General features: G+C 37.8%; 1 protein-coding gene across 2 annotated transcripts in view; it reads left to right on the top strand.

Moving 5' to 3' along the window:
* The first annotated feature begins 1832 nt into the window (after window positions 1-1832).
* COL25A1 (collagen type XXV alpha 1 chain) overlaps window positions 1833-23642 on the top strand; it is a 503960-nt gene continuing 482150 nt past the window's right edge. The window contains exons 1-3 of one of the 2 annotated variants that reach the window (XM_003257720.4): window positions 1848-2323; window positions 2417-2769; window positions 3840-3909. In XM_003257720.4, coding sequence (XP_003257768.1) covers window positions 2473-2769; window positions 3840-3909 — 367 coding nt within the window. In that variant the 5' untranslated portion in view covers window positions 1848-2323; window positions 2417-2472. Of the gene's footprint in view, window positions 2770-3839; window positions 3910-23642 lie in introns of both variants that reach the window. The other variant, XM_012499352.2, reaches the window with a different exon arrangement.

Raw genomic sequence — 23642 nt, 5'->3', positions numbered from 1 at the left:
AGAGACCCAAGGAGCACCAACTTTCAGAGAAATGAAAGAAGAAAAGCCTGCAAACGAGACTAAGGAATAGTTACAGGTTACAGAAAGAGTTGGTACATTAAAATATTTGTACCCATTATTTGGGTCCTGTTATTGGAAACATGTTTAATCACAATTAAATGTGACTTGAAATTTATCTCTTTATTTTAAAATTTATTCAAAAATTTTGTTTATATTTAAAAGAGGAACAGTAAATCCTCACATAGCAGGGTTATGAGGTTCATATACAAAAAGTATTTGAAAATATTTTGGAAAGTATTATACCAGTGGTTCTCAAACTTTAGTAGTATATATCAAAAATTGAAGGGCTTGTTAAAACACAGATTGCTGGGTGTTTTTTTTTTATTATTATTTCAGTAGTGGTAGTAGCAGTTTCTGATTCAGATCTGTGGTAAGAACCTAGAATTTTAATGTTGTCCAAGTTCTCAGGTGATGCTGATGTTACTGGTCTAGGACCATCCTTTGAGAACCACTGTGTAATACAAATGAATTATGGTTTTGACTTTATAGCAAAATTCATTGAGTTTTCCTCTAATGTTAGTCTCTTTCCTCCTCTAATGCTGTTATTTCCTTACCTTGCTTCATACCTAGCAATATCCGTTTACACATGTGAAAGACCAACTTAGTGAAGTATTTTGTTGATTGTTTACAATCGTAAGCAACGACTTCAGGTTAGCTTAATTAAGGAGAATAGAAAAAATATATGGTATTTTTTTAATAGGGAGATAAGAAGGAACTCTTTGGAATAAGAGGTGGGATTTCTGTTTTCCCCAAAGTCAATTAGATGTCAAATGCTACTTGTTACCAACTTTCCAAAATCCCATTAGAGACCTTGTAATTTGATCCAGAGAGAACAGCACGAGAAGAGTCAGGTAAGAGGAAAAACTGACTTCATTCTTCATTCCTTTCCTAAATCCTGAGAAATGTGTATACCTCAACACTCCCTTTTCCAATCCCGCAAAACAGGGAATCAGGAAAACACATTAGCACCCTAGTACAGACTAGGAATACAGAGCTGGGAGGAGACTCAGTGCCGTCAAGACAAGGAAACTGGGGGAGGGGAAAGAAAACTTCCCCTCGTTGGACAATCTGCGGGCTGCAGTGGGAAGAGAAGGGAAGTGGGGAAATGTACCTCAGACGTCGGCCAGACACTTTGCCTCCGGGCATGTGGGAAAGTGAGGGAGGAGGGAAAAACGCTGCACCAGAGCGAGATAGCAAGAGCTCCTACGGCTGCTTTGAGTAAAGATCAGGAGAGATACAGCGTTCCGCTTCACATCTTCTTCCCGGAGGCCATTTCTCCATTTTTAAGTGGGATAAAAAGGGGGCGCTGGGCTGAGTCAGTATAAGCCAAAGTTGCCGCCTCTTGCGCAGCCGACCCTGCTTCGGCCCCTGGCCCAGGCCGGAGAGGTGGCCTTCGGGGACGCTGAAGTTACTCAGCGCAGGGGGAGGGGTCGCCAGGCTCCTCTCCAATCACGGTGGCCGCTCCAGCTATTTGCATACATTATGCTAATAACAGACCTCCTGCCCCGCTCCCACCCAAGCTTCCCGCCCCCCTGAGGGGTTCCCTGGGCCGGCCCGCGGGCTGGGCCAAGGTGAATACATTATGATAATAAGGCGGGCTCCTCCTTTGGCTTCCGAAGGGGGGCGCGCAGCAGCGGGAGCTGCAGGCCGGACGACGGGCGCCGGGAGGGGGTCGGGGGAGGGACGTCGTGCTCGGAGCGCGCGCGCACTCATACACTCACTCACACGAGCATCCCGAAGGGTATTTAAGGATCGCGCACGCAGGGCTGCGGAGATCCTTCGGGCAGCCGCGACTTCGGCTTCGCAACTAGCATTGGTTCCTTGGGTTTATTTCGTTTTCCTCTCTCTTCTCCCCCTTAGCCGCCCCTTTCGCGCTGCGCTGTAGCGTGCTCTCACAGCCTTTTTGCCTCGAACTGAATGCAGGTGGGAAACAGGTCGGCGTTCCGAAAGACACCGAGTAGGTAGAAATAAGGCAAACTCACAGAGGCGCAACAGGTCCGGTCCTCCGTGGCCAGGGCGAGCCGCGGCCCCGCGCGGCGCCTCGGCCGCTGTCCCTCGGACCCTGAGCGGCCGCTGTCGGGGACCTCGGAAGAGGTGTCGGTCCTCTGGGAGTCGGAAGAGCTGCCTGGGTGGGTTTCGTCTTGCTTTTTACCCCACCGCCACCCAGTCCCCGGACGGAGGGTGCTTTTCACTTCCAGCTGGGAGGAGAGAAGAAAGCGGGGATGGTGCACGCCTGCGGGTCTGGACGCTGAGCAAGGCAGGGGTCCATATCCGCTCGTGGGCTTGACTCCACCAACTAGTTGTGCAGCCACAGGGACTGAACTTTGGAGGAATCGACCTTTTTCTTTCCTTTTAGGATTATTTGAGGTGTAGAGGGTGGGAAGCGAAGCCGAGACGGCCGACCCGGCCACTATGCTGCTGAAGAAGCACGCAGGGAAAGGAGGGGGCCGGGAGCCCGGATCCGAGGACCCGAGCCCTGCCGAACAGCATTGTGCCCGGACCATGCCCCCGTGCGCCGTCATGGCGGCCCTCCTGTCAGTGGTGGCCGTGGTGTCTTGCCTGTACCTGGGTGTGAAAACCAACGACCTCCAGGCGAGGATCGCGGCTCTCGAATCCGCCAAAGGGGCCCCTTCCATTCATCTGCTGCCTGATACCCTGGATCACCTCCAGGCTATGGTGCAAGAGAAAGTGGAGCGACTTCTGGCTCAGGTGTGAGAGGCTGGGGTATTTTGCACGTGGGTAACATCTTGTACAAGCGTGAGTCTGTGTGCATGACTAGCCGCTACCCTTACTGTACGCATACTTGGTGTGGCTGTGTGTGCGCGCGCGTGTGCATGTGTTGGCCAAGGATCTATGCTCACTGTAGCATATATTTATATGTGCACATCCCTTGATGTCCCCATCCCTATCTCTAATCTTCCCTCACTCTCTTAATGTTTGCGTATTAAACACATAGGAAGGTCTAAAGGGGTTCGGAAAGGGCATTTTATCTCTTTTTAGTTGTCTTAAGTCAAACCCAATCGTGGAGAGAATATTTCTTGCAGAGATAGCATCTGTTAAATCTTTTACATGTTATAAGATGGTTAGGGTCATGGATGTTATTAATATACAAAAAAGGTAATCACTCTTAAATGTAAAATAATCTCGTATATAATTTAAAATCAATAATTTCACACGTTGAATCTTTTCATATTAAAAGTTTAAACTTTTTTTTTTTTTAAAGTAGCTTTATTTTTGGTAAAGGATGCAGTGCCGGGGTATTTATGAATGCAGAGCCCTTGGAGCTGAGAGTTGAAAGGAATCTATGTTATGTTTAAGGGCACCTTTAGACTAGAGTAAGGGGGTTTTCTGGAACCTTACCCTAGCGGGGAGCCTATTTAGCAGTGGTTGCAGCCTCGCATGATAAAGAAAGCAGTTGACCTTCATGTATAAAATATTGGCTGTTATTGGTAAGCCGCAGCTTACCTAGTACTGCAACATTTTAGTGCTAGGTGTTTACATTGACTGCATGTGCTTCAGCTGAGGGAGAGAGTGGTGGTAGGGAAGAATGGAGAAAGATGTTATACAAGTCCAGCAATCTTGACACCCTATCGGTGGTCATTTTCTTTTTTTAGGACTTAGGAATGGTTCCTTTCTTGACTAGAGTCCAAGTACATATGTAAATGTTAGTTATGCAGGTTATGAAATGCCGGTAAATCAGACGTATGGCCAGAGTCCCTAAAGACTCCATCCCGCTACAGTGCTACTAATGATTGTTAATAACTCTTCTTTTCCTACAGAAATCCTATGAACATACGGCTAAAATAAGAATCGCAAGAGAAGCACCTTCAGAATGTAACTGCCCAGCAGGTAAAATGGAACTTATTTAACAAGGTTTCCTCCAGAGCAGAGCATTTTAAAACAAAGGTCCTGTGTCTGTCGAGTCTACCTGTAATAATAGTAAAGAAAGAATGCAGACCCAACTTGCTTTAATAAAATCAGCATGTCTCATTCAAAAGGATGGCAAGTAAAGCCCCAAATATTATTTTAAGCAGCATGCCAAGGCCTGTTTTGGGAAAGCAAAGGAGATAGAGATAATCACCAAAGAAAATATAGGCAAGGTGATGTACAAAGACAAACTTCTTAGATTCACAGATTGAAAAATATTCTTCAATTAAATTGTCTTAATGTCTACAGTGAAAAGGACTGTAGAACTGTTAGATTCTGAATTCCTGGCTTGCTCATATTGTGTTGGTGCAGGGTATTTTTGTTTTGGTTTATTCCCTTTGGCATACGATTATGTTAGTAAACTACCTTCACTTCCTTTCCTGCTGTTTCTATTCTATGAAAAAGATTCCATCTCCTAACCTATAGCTAGAGATGATGACTGAAAGAAAATGAGTTCTTTATCTTGAGCTTCCCATTACAAACTCTTGCATTCTCAATGACTTTTGAAGAAGAGGCTCTTATATTTTTACCTTTTTTTCCTGTGTAGCTTCAGGGAACTATATTAAAGGCAGCATATTAGTAGAAGGACAGAGAAGAAGGACATCATGAATAAGACCCCCTGGGTAATCATTAAATCTTCCTTCATGGACCTTTGAGGGCTTGGTAGTCATCTTAGACCTAACAATTTAGAAGCCCTTCGAGTATGGCCATTGGAAACATCTAGTGGATTCAACTCATGTAAGTCATGAAAAACTCCCATGAGTTGAGATGTTTATTTCAGATAAGCATTGTTAATACACTTATGAGCATGATAATTTCTTTTATCATCACTCATGGAAAGTGAATCTCTTAAAATTTCTTTAGTATTAAGCAACATGATACTTAGGTGCTTATATATGAAAAGGCAAGTTCTTATATTTTTTCATATTCTGAAACGTTTTCCCCCTCATGATAACTTGTTTTGGCACAGCTACACAAGGCACCACATTTAGAAATTTTAAATGTCAACTCCAGGTTGTACATTATACAAATTTTACTATTTATATTCTGTTAAATTTTTGAACGTAATAGAGCTATATTTTTAAAATGAAGCCCTTTTGATCGAGAAGACATATACGTTAGGTACCAGAAAAACAGAGTTAACCTTTGGCAGTGTAGGTCTCATTCTTAGTTGTTTTATGTTGGAAAATATCTCAGAAGTCAGATATTCAAGGAAGGCACTTTTCTAGTGTGAGAATTAACTCACAACCACCTCATCAGCCTGTAGGGATTATTTAAATTCCCAGGACAGTTGGTACAGGACTTCACTGATCATACCACTTAGAGTCCAGCGTTTTTTTGTATACAATATTCTTACCAGCACTTTGAAAAATAGCTAGTGCTTAATTAATAGAATTCTTAATAAACTTAGTAAAAATAGAAAAGTGACAACCACAACATTGAGTTCCATTTTTTGGGAAGAGATAATTGTTTCGTGATGTTTAATGTAGGCTAGCTACTGAAGTCTAACTTGCAATCTAAAAGAAATCTATTACATTTAAAATTTACTGTATATTATCTTAGATTATTTTGGACCATTTTTCATCTTAGCATGTGAACGTAATACTAAATGGAGATTTCCTACGCTTTTTTGTTGGCTGCCACTAATAGCTGCTTTACCTCTTGTCACCACTAGAGCTCCACATTACATCAGTTTTTACCTGGCAACTTCCAAGGTAAACATTTGAAGGTGTGCATTCTAATATGCAGAATCAAGCAGGTTTCTTGCTGACAAACTGCTATTATGGAAACACTCTGTTTTGCTTGAGGAATAATCAGACATCATCAAAATAAGGACATTATGCTGAAAATAATATCTTGGGGAAAACTATTTATTTCAAATATGGTCAGTGAGGAATTGTCTTAGGGAATGAATGGGCTGACCAAGAGGATTAGAAAAGAGATTCAGCACTTCCACCTGGTTTGGCTCTAACCCTGGTTTGCAGTGACTAAGAGTTGTCACCTAGACATCTGTTTGTAGGGCAGAGTGAGACAAGTCTGTGACCTCAGCTCAGTTCCTGTGGACAGATGCCCACCCCTTGAAGTTGACACTCTTGTTGACAGTTTTAGTCACAGAGCCAAGGACTGATAGCAAAGAAGCAATGATGTGTTGTTTGTGTTCACTCTAATTTCTTTTGATAGAACTCAGTTCCAGTGAGGTTTATTCAGGTAGGCTCTAAGGTAATCATAGAATTTATAGATATATTTTTATGCACAAAAAGGAACCTGTGTGAGAGAGAGATGAAAAAGACAATTTTTAAAAAATAGCTTCTAACGGCAGGGGATATACTCTCTAATTTAATTTTCACAATGACCCTGACTTAAGTATTAGTAGTCTCATTTTACAGATGAGGAAACTGAGGCTCAGAGAAGATGATTAACTTAACATAGTAAAGGCAAGGTCAGGATTCATGCCCACATCTGATAGAACCAAAAGCCCAGTCTACCAAGGAATAGAGAATAAGTATAGGTTTTGGACCTGGATAATTCCGGATTGAAATCCTGGATCTAGTACTAAATAACTGTGTGACATTGGTCAAACTAACGAACTTCCCGATGTTATAATTTCCTCATCTGCAAAAAAAAAAAAAAAAAAAAAAAAAGAAAAGAAAAGAAAAAAAGACTAATAATACCTTCCTTTGGGTAATAGTTTACCTAAACAGTCTGGTATATTAGTGGCTATCCATTAGACAATAGCAATTACTATTCTTTTTAGTATATTATATGCTACTTAGTTCTGCTGTGATCTACAGAGACACATGAAATAGGTGGGAAAACTGAGACCTGAAGATGTTGTATAATTTGCTAAAAACCCAGTGGCTAATTAATGGCAGGTTTGGACTAGAACACTATACTTAATTAAACAAATATATCTGTAGATTATTCATGCAGATAATCATGCTAGTCAGTATTTCTTGGTGCTATATAAATAAAGATTGGTTCTTTTTGATATTTATATAAGTCTCCTAAATTATTCGTACAAAAACTGCAGGGAAAACTTTTGACCTTTTAGGTAAACCATGATTGAAGTGGATAGGACCTGGGCTTAAAAGACCATGGGGATATTAAAGAATATCTTTACAGTTTTAATACCAGATGTTTCCAAAAAGAAGTAGCTTAATTATGTGACTCCTTTTCAATTTTTAATAGCCTATGGCAGTAAAATTTATAATATTTACCTATTTTAAGATTTTTAAACAGATTAATAGAGTTGGGCAGCCATTACCACAATCCAGTTTTAGATCATCTTGTCACCCTGGGAAACTTGCATTTATTTCTTTAATGCAGTCAGAAAGGCTCTATTTAAAAAAATATTTGATTTAAAGAAACCCAAAATGATAATTTTAAAAATAATAATTTTAAAATTTCCATACAAATTGAAGCTGTGTTTAGCAGAATATTTGATTTAGCAGTAGCCGAACCAGAGAAATTCAGCTGGCATCTGTGGCTTGGCCTCTGTAAAATTCAACTCTAATTGGAAAGAATAAGTTGGCTCTTTGCTATGGCTGTAGAATTTAGTTTTGGGTTCTGTTCTTGGAGTCCTGCATAAAATATGCATAAACCAGGCATATCTATGAGAAGGTTTTTATGTTTCAACTGATAAAGAACATTGGGAACCAGACAGCCAACCAAAAGATGTGTAGATTACGAAGATTTCTGTATCTTACTCATCAGTTGTGTTGCCTGCCCAGGATATTAGGTATAAGAACCTCTGTGGTGTAATGAACGAAGAATGTGGATGCAGAATAAAGAATCCAAAGTTCTAATCCTGGCTTTGTCATTAACTTGTTATGCAATTTTGGGAAGTCATTTCCAAGAACACCTCTTACGGTTTCTATTTTCATATCTCCAAAATAGGAGTGCTGGACAAGAATGATTTTGAAGGGCATTTGTCAGTTCTTCAGGTTAAATGAAAAGGCTGCTGTATGCCAAATACTGTACTAGACATTGGGAAAATGTTGATGTACAAGGCAGACTTGGTATCTTCCCTCAAGAAACTTACATTTTGATGAGGATGACAGACAATTCTTTAAAAATGACATGAATGTACAGGTATGACAAGTGCAACCAAGAAAAAGTATAGTGTGCTTTGGGGCAGATGACTAAAATCTCTTCCATTTTTGTAAACCCAAAGATTTTATTTTTCTTTTCTCTGGGGAAAATAAAGAAAAAAGTATAATTCTTTTCTAGAAGTTCACAATAGAGAAAATCTGGTTTCTGATGAAAATAAAAGCTCTAGCAATGGATAAAAAGCTGATTTGCCTTTTAGCTCTCCAAGAATTTATGAACAGATAGAGGTACACTGATACCTGGTATACTTACCCCATGTGAAACACAAAAAAGGCACTTTTAATATATAAAGGGTTGTTGTAGACAGGAGGATGATGGCTTATTCTTCTACTTTTCTCCTGAAAATAGGGAGAGTTAGGTTGAATAAGGAGAGAAACTTCATGTCTGGCTTACTGAACAGTACCACTGGACCTGGCTCCTGTACATTCGTGATAATCATTCAATGTAACACAGCTAGTCATTTGCTCGGAGAGTTTAACTAGAGATAAAAAAGATACACTAGGTAACTTCTGAGGTCTCTCTATACATTTCAAGTCCATGAAAATGATGGTGTACAAAATAAGAATACATGTAGGCAAGCAATTCACATAGGCAAGCAAGATTCATAAATGCAAATGATATTGCCCCTGGTGACTGACCTTGTTGCCTGTGTTCTCAGTTTTGGGTGGAAATAAATGTTAACTGTAGCTTAATGGTTGTGTGCTCTTTCCCATTGTATAAGAAGAACCTTTAAATTACCTTTCTAACATAAATTTACTTTCTCACATAAAACTTGTGTTTCGTACTATACATGGTTTTTCACTTATGCTGTATGTTTTTATCCTAACACTCTGCACAATCTATGGAAAGAGTGCATGAAGTAAGGGGATAATAATGTGTAGATTTTCAATTATGTAAGGTAAAGAATAGTCAGAAACAGTTTGCAGAAAGAAATCAAATTAAAATGCTATAAATTGTATTTAAATGAGAATAGCAGGCATTCCTCTCTTCTTATAAGGCCAGACAATACAATGTGACATCCAAGTGCCTTCAAGCATCCATGTTAAATTGTTTCAGTCCTAATGAGTACAACAGTTTGGGTCTAACACTTTTAGTTGGCCCAGGAGTGACAGCTGGTAAAAATGCCCAGTCACCCAAAGGGCCAATGACAAATTGCCTCCTGAAGCAATGTTCTTGTTTCTTAGCTTCTCTTGCTTCTCTTGTCTACAAGTTATTAAGAAGCTAATTCTTAAACTACTCTTTCTTACCTTAATAATTCTATTTTTTCATGAGCTGGGAATTACTTAAAAGAAGGATACAAATTCTGCATAGAGTTTAATTCATTCTAGCTCATTCAAATTATATGTAGACATAAAAAGCCTCTCAGGGCCATAATATCCTACTGTGCTTCTGATTGCTTTGTAATTGTGCAAAATCAACTACATGATGTTAATGAAAATAGTATCTGAATGTCAGGCTTAGGTCTAGGGATGGAGAAGGGGCATCCTCTTATCAACAGGATTAGGTAAATGGAGAGATGATGGGGAAATATGTCAGAATCAGGACTGCTTTGCAGCCCAGGGGGTCATTTCCTGTTTCAGGGAATCTCACAGGACATTTATCCAAATAACATCAATCTATGTTATCCTGAGTGGAAACTGTCCAGAACCTATCATGAAAAAGGTTTTTATTTCATACTATCACTTTATAAACAATTACTTGGTGGTTTGAAGGAAGCTGAGAATGTGAAAACAATGTATGAGTCAATCCGGGCTGCAGCTATAGCCTAGCGTGCAATGGTTAAATATAGACGCATCCCCAGCCTCCCTGGTTTGCCAATATGGGTGAAGTTCCATGTGGTGGTTTAACACACCATAATATTTAGCACTTTTTCCCTGGTTTGTGTTAAAAATTACTGTAGTATGCCCGCATACTCAATTCTTAGACATGGATAGTTACCGCTTCATTTGGGATTTTTTCAGAAATCTTGCAATTAAGAAATATTATTTTAAAATTGACTGTTTTAAAAAAGTAAGTATAGAAGAGTGAGAAGCAGAAGTAAGTGGAAATCACTTACAAATTAAAATTGAGCACTTTTCATTGGCATCATGTATTCCTCCAAATGACTATTCTGTGAGTCATTTAAACGAAAGGAGCCGTTGAGGAAATGGCACCAGATGCAGGCACCTCCCCCTTGTGACCACTAGGAGGAGGAACTGAGCTGAATAGCAGCACTTCCTCACTTCTGCCTCCTTCCCAGTTAAACCCTTAGCTGACTTCTATCTTTTGACTTCTGTTTGAAATGAAAAAGATTCATGGAGGAAGCAAGGAATTTCTTCCACCTGTATTTGAAAACTCTAGTGTCCTATCAGCTTTAAGATATTTAAAAGAATCTAGTAAATTTCACATTTATATTAGTCAAATCGTTCATTTAGTAGATAAATTCACAGATACGAAGTTTAAGCCAGTGTCCCCGTAGATAGAATAAATGAACTAAATGTAATTGAACTTACCTGTTGAGGATTTTGTACTTACATTTTGGAATTTCTCAAAATCCAGAATCATTTGGAATCACTGTCATGCTTTTGACATAATGTCATCTGGGGTCTTCATTTCAACGTTAAGTTGCCACATAATATGAGAGTTGAAACGCATTTTTAATTTTTCTTCTTATTGTGTTCTTTAGTCTTGTTGCTAAATTCATCTTTTTGCTATAAAGCCATGTTTAGTAGATGTAGACCTTATTTGTCATGAATGCCAAGACTATGTCTGTTCATTTGGATGTTAATCATTTAGATTTTAGGAGCTCTAGTTTCCTGGTTTATGTACACAATGTTTTTATTCTTGCATTTGAAATGTGGTCAGCACATTTTAAAACACAATTTTCACATTTAGTCTAAGTGGCTGAGTAAATTGTATGAATTGTAGCCAGCTCTAGTTTGTACATTATGGTAATACTGAGAGTCAGAATCTGTCTAACTAAAAGTAGCTGGTCAGGGAAGGGGTAAAGTCTATTTTTTCCCTTCTTTACCAAAGAGTTCACGTATAAGGAGAGTAAAAGAGGGGGGGAAAAGCCCCCTTTATCCCTTTATCTCTCAGAATCATATTTCTTTATCATCATACTTAGAAAGCTTGATATTTTAGAGTTCTTATTGTTATATAATTCTGGACAATAGTTAGGGAGCCAGAGGAATTCTCTGTTATAGCTTTGTATTATACCTCCATTTTTGATCTTTAAGATGCTGCAGTGAAATATGTCAGGAAAATTGATCCATTTCTTACTCAGCATTCTGATGTCTTAGGTCAATGCTGGGAGCTGTCAAAGGTTAAGTTGTTTGTATTACTCTTCCAGGAATTATGCCCCAATTTGTCATCTCAGGGACTCTAGATTCCAGCCAGCATTTTAAGATAATATATGATATGATCATAAGATGAAAGTGATTTCCACAAACCACATTGAAAAACCAACGCTTTTACTTTAAAGTCATGCCAGAAATGCTGGCCGGTTCTAGGGCTCCTAAGTGAACTTTGGAACACTAAAAATCATTTTTTACTGAAAGAATTAGGGCACAAGGTCAGAGCAGATGATGTTCAAATGGAAAAATGCTTCTTAAATAACTGCTTTTCTCAGGATGGTTATCAACTTGATTGGGAATCAAGTGGGTTAAGTGGGTCAAGGATCAAGTGACTTTTGTGGGCAGATCCTGACACATGCTAAGTGGTAAGTGGCCTCATGGTATAATTCTGTTCTACTACCAATGTCACTTATGGGCTCTCCAAACCTCTACAGATATACTTACAGTCTCTTCCCAGGTAAGCGGTCTCATTGTACAGCTGTATTACCAATCTCACTTGTGAGCTCCTTGGCAGGGCCTCTGGTTTGTATCTGTGTATCTCTAGGGCTCATCGTAGAGCTCTCTATTGAAAGTTCTCCATAAAACAGCAAGATGTTTATGATGAAGATCTGAAAATGTTGGTTGAGGCTTTTAATATGGTGCATCTCTTTCCATGCATTACTATTCTCATCTCCATGCTTTTAAAACACTTTCTCTGAGAACTTTGTGAGCCATAACATATTAAAACTAATACAAATCTCGGAGATTAATTAGTACAGGGATTTTATAACATTTCTTTAAAAGGCTGAACCTTTTTTAAAAATGAAATTAGATGAGAAACCCCATCATATGAAATTGGATGCAATGTTAGCTACACTGATTGACCTCAGAGACTAGAGCGGGCAGAAGCCAATAGCCTCCATGCTCTTTCTTTCCGCTGCCCACCTCTCTCCCCGATGCTGGCCTCTGAGGCATCTCCAAAGAACCTTAGGACTCCCTAGGACACTATTAGAAAATTATTGAAAGTCCAAGCCCCAGAAGACTTACACTTGTCAACACACAAGTGATCTTTGAAATACTGTACTGGAAGCATGACTAGAAATGATGGTAGTAAAATTATTTATTCAAATTAAAGTCTAAAAATGACTATTGATGTAATATCATCTCTTTAATGGGTTGGAGTATTCTAGCAAGGAAGCTGATGTAATAATAGTGTCACAGGAAAGCTGGGTAAACTGTGTAACTGAGCATGGTACTGTTCATTAGAAAAATCTACATCTCACCTCATCCTTTTTCTTAAAGTCACTTATTTTTTAAGACCTCAGGTCACAATATTGTTCTTGTTCTTTTAATGACAATTTTCTGTGTTTCTTCAAATTTCTTCCCTTATGTTTTTACTTATTTTTTAATTCTAGATATTCATATGGAGCTTTATTACCAAGTTACAGCAATTCATTCTTTTAAAATGTATTTACTTAAAGCACTTGATTTTTTGACGAATAGTTAATATTTAGTCCACAAGGTAGTATATGAAAAATAACTCTCCCTTAAATTATGTTATTTATAGAAAATATACGTTATAAGACTTCTAAGATCTTCTAAAGATACTTCTAAGATCTCTGAGACTTTCTTACTTGATTTGATTTTTGGTTGTGTATAAAAATGATGATGTTTGTATATTGAAATTTAAATTGATGGCACAATGAGAATACAAGAATTGCACATAAGTAGTAACAGGAAAAAATCTCTAGGAATTAACAGGATTTTAGCCAATAGTGAGTGAGATATACAATACATTTCACATAGAAAGTATAAATCTGGCTACAATCATACCGTAACAATTACTGCAAAAGAAAATTTGGAAGACAATACTCTACCTCGCATTGAAATGAATGCCCACTGTCATCAGCAGCACTATTTACTGTATGAGTAGCTAGCTGTGGACAGTTGTTTGGCTAAGTGAAGCACCTTTGTCACTTGTCTGGTAGGACACAGAATGACACAGCAGTTCTACAAGTTATCAAGTGTTGGTGAGCAATTTATTTTCTGTTTAATACACAGTCTCAAACTATGGACTTCAAGGAAGACTGGAAGAGAAAATGACTTCTTTTTTAGCTGGTTACTTTGTCTTCTGCAAAAAGACTATCAGTAAAGCAACAAAGATAGGAAAGTTGAACAAGAAAGGCTGGAAAGACCATATAGGACAAGCTTATCCAACCCATGTCCCTGCAGGCTGCATGTGGCCCAGGATGGCTTTGAATGTAGTCCAACACAAATTCGTAAACTTTCTTAAAACATTATGAGTCTTTTTGCAATTTTTTTTTTTCTCATTGGCTATCAATGTTAATGTGTGGTCCAAGACAATTCTTATTCCAGTGTGGCCCAGGGAAGCCAAAAGATTGGACGCCCCGATACATGCCAACCAAAGCTATTATAAACTACAAAAAAAGAGATTTAACTAAACAAACTGTATTTCCTAAATTTCCTTCCCAACCCCTATAGATATACAGACAGTTTCCCAGGAATTTAAGCAGTAAGTCTGACAAGTGTGACTTAGTACTACCATACATGTTAAGCATCTGGAAGTTTTTAATTTGAAAAACCCGAAACCTCTAGCATTGGGAAATTACATCCGTAAAGAGACCAGGACTCTTATGTTCTTGCATATAATTTCCTCTGTACAAAATTATTTAATGCTCCAAGTTTTAGCTATTTCTGAGGACACTTTCCTGAATATTGGGTTGGTTCTGCAACCAAGTTCTGTATGAGGAATGCTATATATTGGTGGTAAAATTTATTCACCATTTTTGGAATTTTTAAAAAAAGGTTCATTTATTTTTATTGCAAAAAATGCCGTTGAATGGAGAAGCCTGATGTAAACTTTCTGTACTATGTGGGTGAGCTCATCACACATTAGGGTCAGAATGTGTTTTATTCTTTTAAGCTTTCATCTTTTTGAGCAGAAAACCCTTGCTTCCATCATCAATCCTCAAGAAGAAATCTCAGAGGAATTTTATAATCAGTAACACGTATCCCCTGTATATATGTATCATACGTCATTTTTTCTCATTATTTTCAAGTTATTATGTCTCTACTTTTATTTATTTGTAATAATATACTGCTAGCATTTTAAACATTCACACTGTTTCACATTTATAGGATGTGATGAGAATAATGTTCATTGGATTCCTAAAAAACCAAGAGTAAATACAGCAAACAGGCCCTCAATCAACAAGCATTGCCCTAATGTGATCCGTGGTTGGCAAGCAGAGTGGACAGGATTGTCTTTGGGAGGTAGCCATATAGCTATGAAACTACAAAAACAGAGGATGTTCTATGTTCCTAAATAAGAACCCCATTCTACTCAGGGGGCTCCCCTATCTTCCCTCCCCTTCTCTAGCATGGATAGAACCCCTATTTTGCCTCCATTCTGTTGATGGCACTTTACCTGGATTACTGTCAGCTTCTGATTTGGAACTTCATCACCTCTGGGCCCCAAAGCCTCTAGACCTTTCCTGGGTGACAGCTATATTCATGACTCAATTTAGCAGCATAACTGAGAAAATATCAATGGCAAATATCAATACTTCTCCCACATTTCAAAAAGTAGCTGATTATTTTCTCAAAAATTACTGTTAAAATATAAATTTCAAAAAATAAAATTATGAGTTTCATACAGATGTAAAATTAACAAGTGTTAAAGATTTTACTTAAATCATTAAAGAAGGAGCTAGTAAGGTATTATAACCAGTTCAAAGGAGAGTTTAAAGACATACATATTTTTAGTTCAGGAATATTGAAATGGATGTACAAAGGGAGGCAAAACGGACTTTTTCACGGTGGGAAGTCAGTTATACTCAGAGTTTGTCTGTCTATAGATAAAAGTAATTTTGTTTTTCTATTAATTATCTACAACTTACACAGTTATAAAATAGCTCTCAAAGAATCAGAATCAGATACATAGGAAAGATGTGCTGTAGACAATGCATAGTTTTCCATAGGAGCACAGATTTTTTCCTACATTACTAAAGCAACCACATAGGAAACAGTTCTTTAGGTAAGCAAAAATTTTGTATATATATGTGTGTGTGTGCATATATATATATATAAAATTTAGTATTCCTGGTAGTAATGATTGTTGATTATTCTGTTTCCTTTCATATTCCTAACGTATGGATTTGGGGGGCTAAATGTTTTCATTTCTGTTAAAATTAGTTATTTAAAAGACAGTTCCTCTGAGTTTGGGCTTTATATACTTTGTCTGCTAGGCCCATGGGGTGGTGCTAATTGCTATGCTTGCATTACTGATATGATTTACATCAGTGTAAAATGGAAAATTGTTGGCCGGGCACGGTGGCTCAAGCCTGTAATCCCAGCACTTTGGGAGGCCGAGGCGGGTGGATCACGAGGTCAGGAAATCGAGACCATCCTGGCTAACACGGTGAAACCCCGTCTCTACTAGAAATACAAAAAATTAGCCGGGCGTGTTGGCGGGCTCCTGTAGTCCCAGCTACTCGGGAGGCTGAGGCAGGAGAATGGCGTGAACCCGGGAGGCGGAGCTTACAGTGAGCCGAGATGGCGCCACTGCACTCCAGCCTGGGCGACAGAGCGAGACTCCGTCCCCCCCCAAAAAAAAAAAAAAAAAAATGGAAAATTGTAACACTGACAATTTGTTTGAGGTGGACACCACTTTGGAAGACACTGCTTCCTGTATTTAGGTACCAATGAATAGTTCCACTAATGTTAAAGAAGGAGTTGCTGACCTTGCCTTGTGTTTTGGGAAATTATGTACAGGCAGTTACATTAGCCTTTCTCCCTTTTCTGTACTTCCAGGGAACCACCCTATTAATAATAGGGCCCATTATAAATATTTAATATAAAAAAACCAGAAAAGTAAGATATACAAAGGGGTTAAATAGCATCTTTGATTATAACGGATTTTGCAGGGAACCACATTGTGATTAGAAAAGAAAATGTTTGTGAGTAAATCAATTCCATGCTCCTGTCTTATATTTTTCACTGTGTGTATTTAGCAACAGAGCAGACAGAGCATGTTATACCAACTCCATTACTGTATTTAAAATTTTGAGCTCATAAATGATATTTGTTTCATAATCTACAAAAATATCTAGCCTTTTTCTTTTTCACTAGCAAGAGATGTAGAGGAGGAAACTCTTAGCTCTTCCTGGGCCTGAGTAAGGCTGAGGAAGGGGAAGGACTGAAGGACCTTTTTGAATGGAGAAACCATTCATCTGTAGACAGCATTTGCCTGATATGAGCATATGGTTGCCTCTGGGATTTTACGCTGCTATTTTGGCCCTCCTGGCTTTGACTTCAGATATCTCATCTCCTAGTTTGTTTTTTTCTTGGATACTTCCAGCCAGTTTCCATCTTACTCATGCATGTGTTGTTGCTTCAGACAACATTGTTTTTAATCCATACTTTGAAAGATTTGTTTGCCTATTCTTGGCCCATATGTCTCCCATTGGTCTGCCTTGTTTGATCTTGCTTTACCTCTTTTACCCACATGCAACCCGCTTTATCAGCTCCTCAAACAGCTCGGCCTTCAGTTTCCTAGGTATGTGGATGCTCTCCTCTGCTCCTGCCTGTCAGTTGCTGCCACCTTTTGGCTGAGGCGACTTGGATTCTGGCAGAAGAATGGCTGAAGCTAGATGATGGCCTTGCCTATACATTCTGGGAAGAAAGTATGTCAGAATGGGGGCTGTGAGTGAGGGGAATCCATTGAAACTGCAGGTGGATTGGTGGGTTTTGTAGGGAAATATTTATCTTCATTTAAAAGCAAGTTACATTCTGGTTGTCTCATATTACTAGGTAGAGGAGGGATTAATTATAAATATTAAACATTTTAGATATTAGTATTTAAAAATGATATATTGTGGATGGTAACTGACCTCTGGTATTACCTAATGCCAGATGACTCTGGCAAAGGTGAAAGGTCATGTGTATAGCAGTCTTTAAAAAATTTTTTTATTCAATTAACTAATAAAATGTTTATTGTGACTTACTATGGGTGAGAACCTGTACCAAATGCCTGACTGTTTAGAGAAATAAGTAGGCTGCTAAACCCTACTTATTTCTTCACCTAAACATTAGGTGAAGAACTAATGGTGTCAGAGAAGCAGACTGAAGACTGCAATAGAATTAATAGTTACAAAACTATGGCCTGTAGCCAACCGTATCCAATTTTAATGGATTTAAAACTACAATGATAATTGGTATTTGAACTCGTAATTCCAGTTTACTTTTCATGACTTCAAAAATAGTAACATGTTATCAGAAAAATTGGTATTTGGATTTTGTGTGTGTGTGTATTATGATACTTTGCAGAAATGCTGCTAACGCACCAATGAGATGGTTTTTCTGAAGATAAATGATCTCTGCCAGTTGTTAGGTCAACTGTCACATTTTTAACTCCTCCCCAAGATGCCTTCTGGCAGTTATTGGAGCCTTGCTGGCTCTCCTAAATGTTGGATCAGACTCTATGGTTATGTTTTCTAGCAAAGGCAGAATCTCTGGGTCTTGGTTAGACTCCCTTGGGTTGTAAGAACAGAGATCGAATTAGGTGGCCTTCAGTAACAGTGGTATACAGATTTTCAACCTTCCCATTATTGATATTTTGGGTTGGTTAATTCTTTATGGTTGGGGGCTGGTCTGTGCATCATAGGATGCTTAGCAGCATCCTTTATTTCTATCCACTAGATGCCAGTTGCACTCCTTGGCTTCCATAACCAAGCTGTTTCCAGATCTTGCCAAATGTCCCAGAGGAAGCAAAAATCATTCCCAGTTGAGAATCATTGTTTACTTATTCCTAGTGAATAAAAAAGGCAAGAATATATACTCTGCAGCTAGTTCTCTTAGAAGAACAGGAAATGAAGGGTAGTCAGAACAGTCAGGATATATGATCATCTTCTCACCAGGAGGCATCCATTATAGTGCCTGCTGGGGCCTAAGAATTTTATTTCTATTTCTATTGTTATATCAAAGCTGTTCTTTCCTGTTCATTATAGGTGCTTCTGTTGCCTTATGCCCAAGATGTACCTCAAGGTTGAACTCTTTCTTTGTGTTTGATGATAGTATTATTATTATTATTATTATTAAATGATGCATGCATATAACAAGAATGCAAAAATTTGAATTAAAAGTGGTACACAATATCCCATCTCTCTCTCTTCAGAGGTGTCTATTGCTATAGTTTATTGCATATTTTCCTAACACAAATTGATTTACATCATTCTTTTTGAAGGCTATACACTATTATATAATTGTACCACAGTTTAATAGGATGACAGATAACTTTTGAAAGTTCAGATACTATTTCCTGTTTCTAATTTTTCTGTTTCCTAAGGAAGATTACTTTGATTTCTACTTCTATTCCACCAGCTTCAAGCTGTATATGTGGGAGCCCAGTCAATTCTTCTTGACTAAGATATTACTGATGTGGTATGCTGCTGATAAATGCTTAATCACTCTCAAAAAAAAAAACACAAAAAACAAAAAAACAAAAAACAAAACAAAACAAAACAAAGCAAAAAAACCCCAACATAAAACAACCCAACTCTGATTTGTGCATTTGCAAGTGTTTTGGGTGTAAATATCCTACCAGGATTGATTTCAAGTTAACAAAGTAACATTAGGAAGTGATATTTGAGTGTTTATTAGCTTTGCTTTTAGAGTAATTTTTAAATGGTAAATTTATAAAATTTGTTTTAATAATCACTGTGTTTAACAATGGGCTTGCAAAATCCTGAAAGCTGAACCATCAGCCCTCTTGAGTCAGCATTCAGCTTCTCACACCCACTGGCACTGATAATACCTTTTTTAGATTGTGTGAATTGCGTTATTCCTGATAATGTTGCCTCCAAGGGACAACGCTGCCTCGGCTAGTATTTTAGAATCCCAGTGTTGGAGAGAGTGTGTTTGAAAGTTGTCTAGACATACATTGCATTTGATACTTAAATTCCCTTGGTGACATTCTGGCTATAATAGTTGGTGACATAAGTCATTGAATTTATGATCATCATTTGAAATAGAGCTTTCAATTTTGGACAATTTGTTAGAAAACTTCATCTTTTTGTTAGGTTGAAATTCTTCTCTTTATATAGCATGGATCATTTGATTCTGTATACCATTCTCACTCTACATCATAAAAAACAAGTTGAGTAGCTCTATACTACGATAACTCTTCGAGTATTTAAAATGACCTATTATATTTCCTATTGATGGCTTTATTTTTAGAATAAATTCCCTTAATTCATTCAGAGGTTTAAGCTCATCTATTTCTTTCTTAAATTTGTACAACTGATTCTCAGTGAAGCTCCAGATATGGCCTGACAGGCATATGCAAGAATGGGAGAGAAAAAAACTCCCCTAGTTCTAGAAACTATACTGCTAACTAAGGCAGACTAAAATTATAATAACTTTCTTGCTGGTCTTGTAATTCTATTGGCTGATACTGAATTTAGCACTGATGAAAATCCTTAAATATTTTTCTTATATATGCTGTTAAGTCCTGTCTTCCTCACTCTTTATTGTATAGGTTTTTTTTTCCTGGGTGGGGCATAGGGGGGACAAATTCAAGACTACATATATATTTTTACTAAATATTTATCTATGTTTATAAAACCTAAATCCAGCCTTGTCAGAATTTGTTGGAATAATTATTCTTTCAATAAATTTCCAGCTTCCATGCCTTCATGTGACTTGGAAATTTGATGAAAACTGACTAATGGTATTTTCTTCTGATTCTGTAATAAAATGCCTAAGCATGAGAGAGTTCAGCACAGAGCCCCATGGCTTTCTGGTAGTTTTTCTCTTTTAGTTGCCAATAATCTATTTATGAGCACTTTTGGAATTGCTTTTTTACAGTGATCCATTTACTTAATTGTCTTCTGTGCATTGCAGTGCTTTCAACTGTGTTCCTCAGAGCACCATTGCTTTATCTTTTCTTTTCTTTTCTTTTTTTTTTCTTGTTTTTGACGGAGTCTCACTCTGTCATCCAGGCAAGGCTGGAGTGACTGGTGCGATCTTGGCTCACTGCAACCTCCACCGCCTAGGTTCTAGTAATTCTCCTGTCTCAGCCTCCTGAGTAGCTGGGATTACAGGCACATGCCACCATGCCCGGCTAATTTTTGTATTTTTAGTAGAGATGGGGTTTTGCCATGTTGGCCAGGGTGGTCTCGAACACCTGTCCTCAGGTGATCTGCCCGCCTCGGCCTCCCAAAGTGCTGGGATTACAGGCATGAGCCACTGTGCCTGGTCCCGTTTCCTTTTTATTGTTAACAAATGTTGTAAGGAAGAAGGTTTTCAAGATCAAATAAATCAGAGATAGACTAAATTAAACACATATACGCAGATTTATTTACTGTAGGTTTTGTGCCTTGTGAATCTCCAGACTGGAGAATATAATATAGCATGTTTTCTAAACGTTTTTGGTCATAGAACACTGTTTTTTCCCATTTAGATAAAATAATATAACTAACAATAAGCTGTTCTGTGGGTTGATAGATGTTTTCCACTGGAGATATTTGGAGGGAAGTAGTTTGGAGGTTTGCAGAACTTTAGCTGAGATGGTCTAAGGTTAGTAAAGAAAGTGTTTCTCAACTTGCAGAAGTAGGGCTTGATGAGTTTCTAGAAAGCAGGAAGAAATGGAAGAGAAGGGGAAGAAATGTTAATATAAATGAAGATACTCTGGGTTGGACTAAAGTCTAAAGCCAGATGGCAAACTCAAATGTCAGACAAATAACACACTTGTGTGAAGTTTGTTAGACTAGGCTATCTTGCCAGCAGATTGGATTGTAAGACCTACCTAAAAGCTTTCAAGTAATTTTTAAAAACACATTGCCAGCTGATGGGGCTCACGCCTGTAATCCTAGCACTTTGGGATGCCAAGGTGGGAGAATCACTTCAGCCCAGGAGTTTGAGACCAGCCTGGGCAACATGGTGAGACCCTTTCTCTAAAAAAAAAAAAAAAAAAAAAAAAAAAAAAAAAAAAAAGAAAAAGAAAGAAAAAAAATTAGCCTGGTATGGTGGCACATGCCGGGAGTCCCAGCTACTTGGTGGGCTGAGGCAGGAGGATTGCTTGAGCCCAGAAGTTTGAGGTTGTATGAGCCATGGCCACGCCACTGCACTCCAGCCTATACAATAGAGTGAGACCCTTTTTATTTAGTGAGGTCTAAAGCCTGAACTTTTGCTTTTTGTTCAGTGACCCAACTCAGCTATAGCAGCTATCTAACTCAAATACACAGCGATATTGGAGAAAAAAAGAAGTAACTTGTATTTTATATAAATTTCTCCTTTTCAACTCAATTATCCTCTCTACTTAATGCTGCTTAGTTTTGTGTGTGACACATTTCAGAGTAATACAGCTTGTTCTTATGTTCATTAAGAACATTATAGTATTTTTCTTTCCTTAAAAATGTGATCTTTATCCTTTTTTCTTGAGTGCTCTACCATGCATAGAGCAATAGTAATACAGTTTAGATAGTAACTAGTCATAATTAGGTACAATAAATATTTTAGTTTCATCAAAGCCTTTTATGTATAGTCTGAATCAAGTAGCCTTAATAATACATAGCTTAAGTGAGTATTCTCAAGACTTCATATCTAGAACACAGCAAACTTAATATATCTGTGTGCATTGTTGATAATTACCTATGGGTGGAATTACTGGTTCTAATTTTATGAACCCATAATGTGAACAGCTAAATGGCACATTAGCCAGGGAAAGAAAGTTCTGATCTCCAGGTATCCCCACCAGCACTGTGTTGAACTCTCAAAGGCAGAGTGATATAACCATAGTATAAATGATTAACAAATGATATTGAAGAATATCTTTAACAGTTCTTGACTCTATAAATAGTTAAATGACACCTTCTCAGAATTCCTGCCAAAATCCCAGTTCATTTTTCCACTGTACCACAAATCAGTGATGTTTTGTTGGGTTCAGCTTTGTCTTTTTCATTATTTTTTCTCATTTTTATGCAACACCTTTTAGTTATTTTCCACTTCTGCTACTGGCTCCATTTTTGTGCCATAGAGGGGAAAACATTGTAGTTATCTAAGATCAAAGGAGTATTTTTGTTAATAATAATCACTCTTGACGTTTTGTCCTGAAGGTTCTGCAGGAACTTTCATTTCTGTTGTTCTTACTCTTTGGGGAACTGGATTTAAAACCCAGCCAGAAATCCATCAACATTTTACTGTGTTTTTTAGAGTAGCCGAAAAATTGCTGAGTATGAATGTCAGTGTTCATATTAAAAAAATGATTTCGTTGAGAGATGAACTAGCTTTAAAAACAAACTTGAAGCAAAAATATAATTTAACTGTGCAAATCATCATTTTTCCCAGTGGGTTGGTTTTTTGCTGCCTTAGGCTGAGCTAGGAGAATTTATGATTATATTAACAATAGCACATTCGACTGTGACTTAGAGCACTCACTGTTCTTGGGAGAAAGTGTTTTTAAGGAAGTAAGTTTAGTAGTATAACAAACAAAAGTGCTTATATTGCTCTGAAATAAAGGTATAGTTTTAAAAGAAAACACCCTCTTGTAGTTATCTTTGCTTTAGCATTACTCCTTATTAACTAGATGGGTATAATCTTTTAGACCAGTTTTCTTCAAAAGGATTAGATTAATAACCATGGACTAAACATTTAAGAACTTGGAAGTGGCTTTTTCTGTTATTGAATGCTATTGAGCTTTGTGCATATAAAATATGGTTTTGAGTAGATTATTAGTAGTCAACAACCATTGTATCCCTTTAGGTCACAACCAGCTCATATCCAGGTGCCTTCTAGAAGGGACTGTCTGATCACCTAAACATTCCTAAGGTGGTTTGAGTGGTGGAGTGCTAGTAGAAATTAAAATTTCTACTGTTTGATTAAAAAGGAGCCTAAAATGTCAAAATAACTGTTCTTTCCATCCCTCCCACTTAAAAAAAATCTTGTTTATTTGGAATTTAGATTTTTTTTGCCATTTTAAGGAAAATAATGGAATTGTAAAAATATAGGAGCTGATGTGGAAGTTTGTTCAAGAAAACAGTTTTTGGAGAATGACTTTAAGTCAATTTATAACAACCTTTGTACTGTATAGTTACTTGATGGCATTCTGGCTAATCAAGAAAAGTTAAGCAATTCCCTGATCAGCTTTAGTTTAATTGTAATTTTATTCTTTGAAAACTAGTGAATGGTAACTAGTACATATATTGCTTGTAG

The sequence above is a fragment of the Nomascus leucogenys genome, chromosome 9, assembly GCF_006542625.1.
Source record: "Nomascus leucogenys isolate Asia chromosome 9, Asia_NLE_v1, whole genome shotgun sequence".
NCBI classification, from domain to species: Eukaryota; Metazoa; Chordata; class Mammalia; order Primates; family Hylobatidae; genus Nomascus; species Nomascus leucogenys.
Note: the sequence above shows the minus strand (reverse complement) of the source record. Positions and strands in the feature narration are given on the sequence as shown.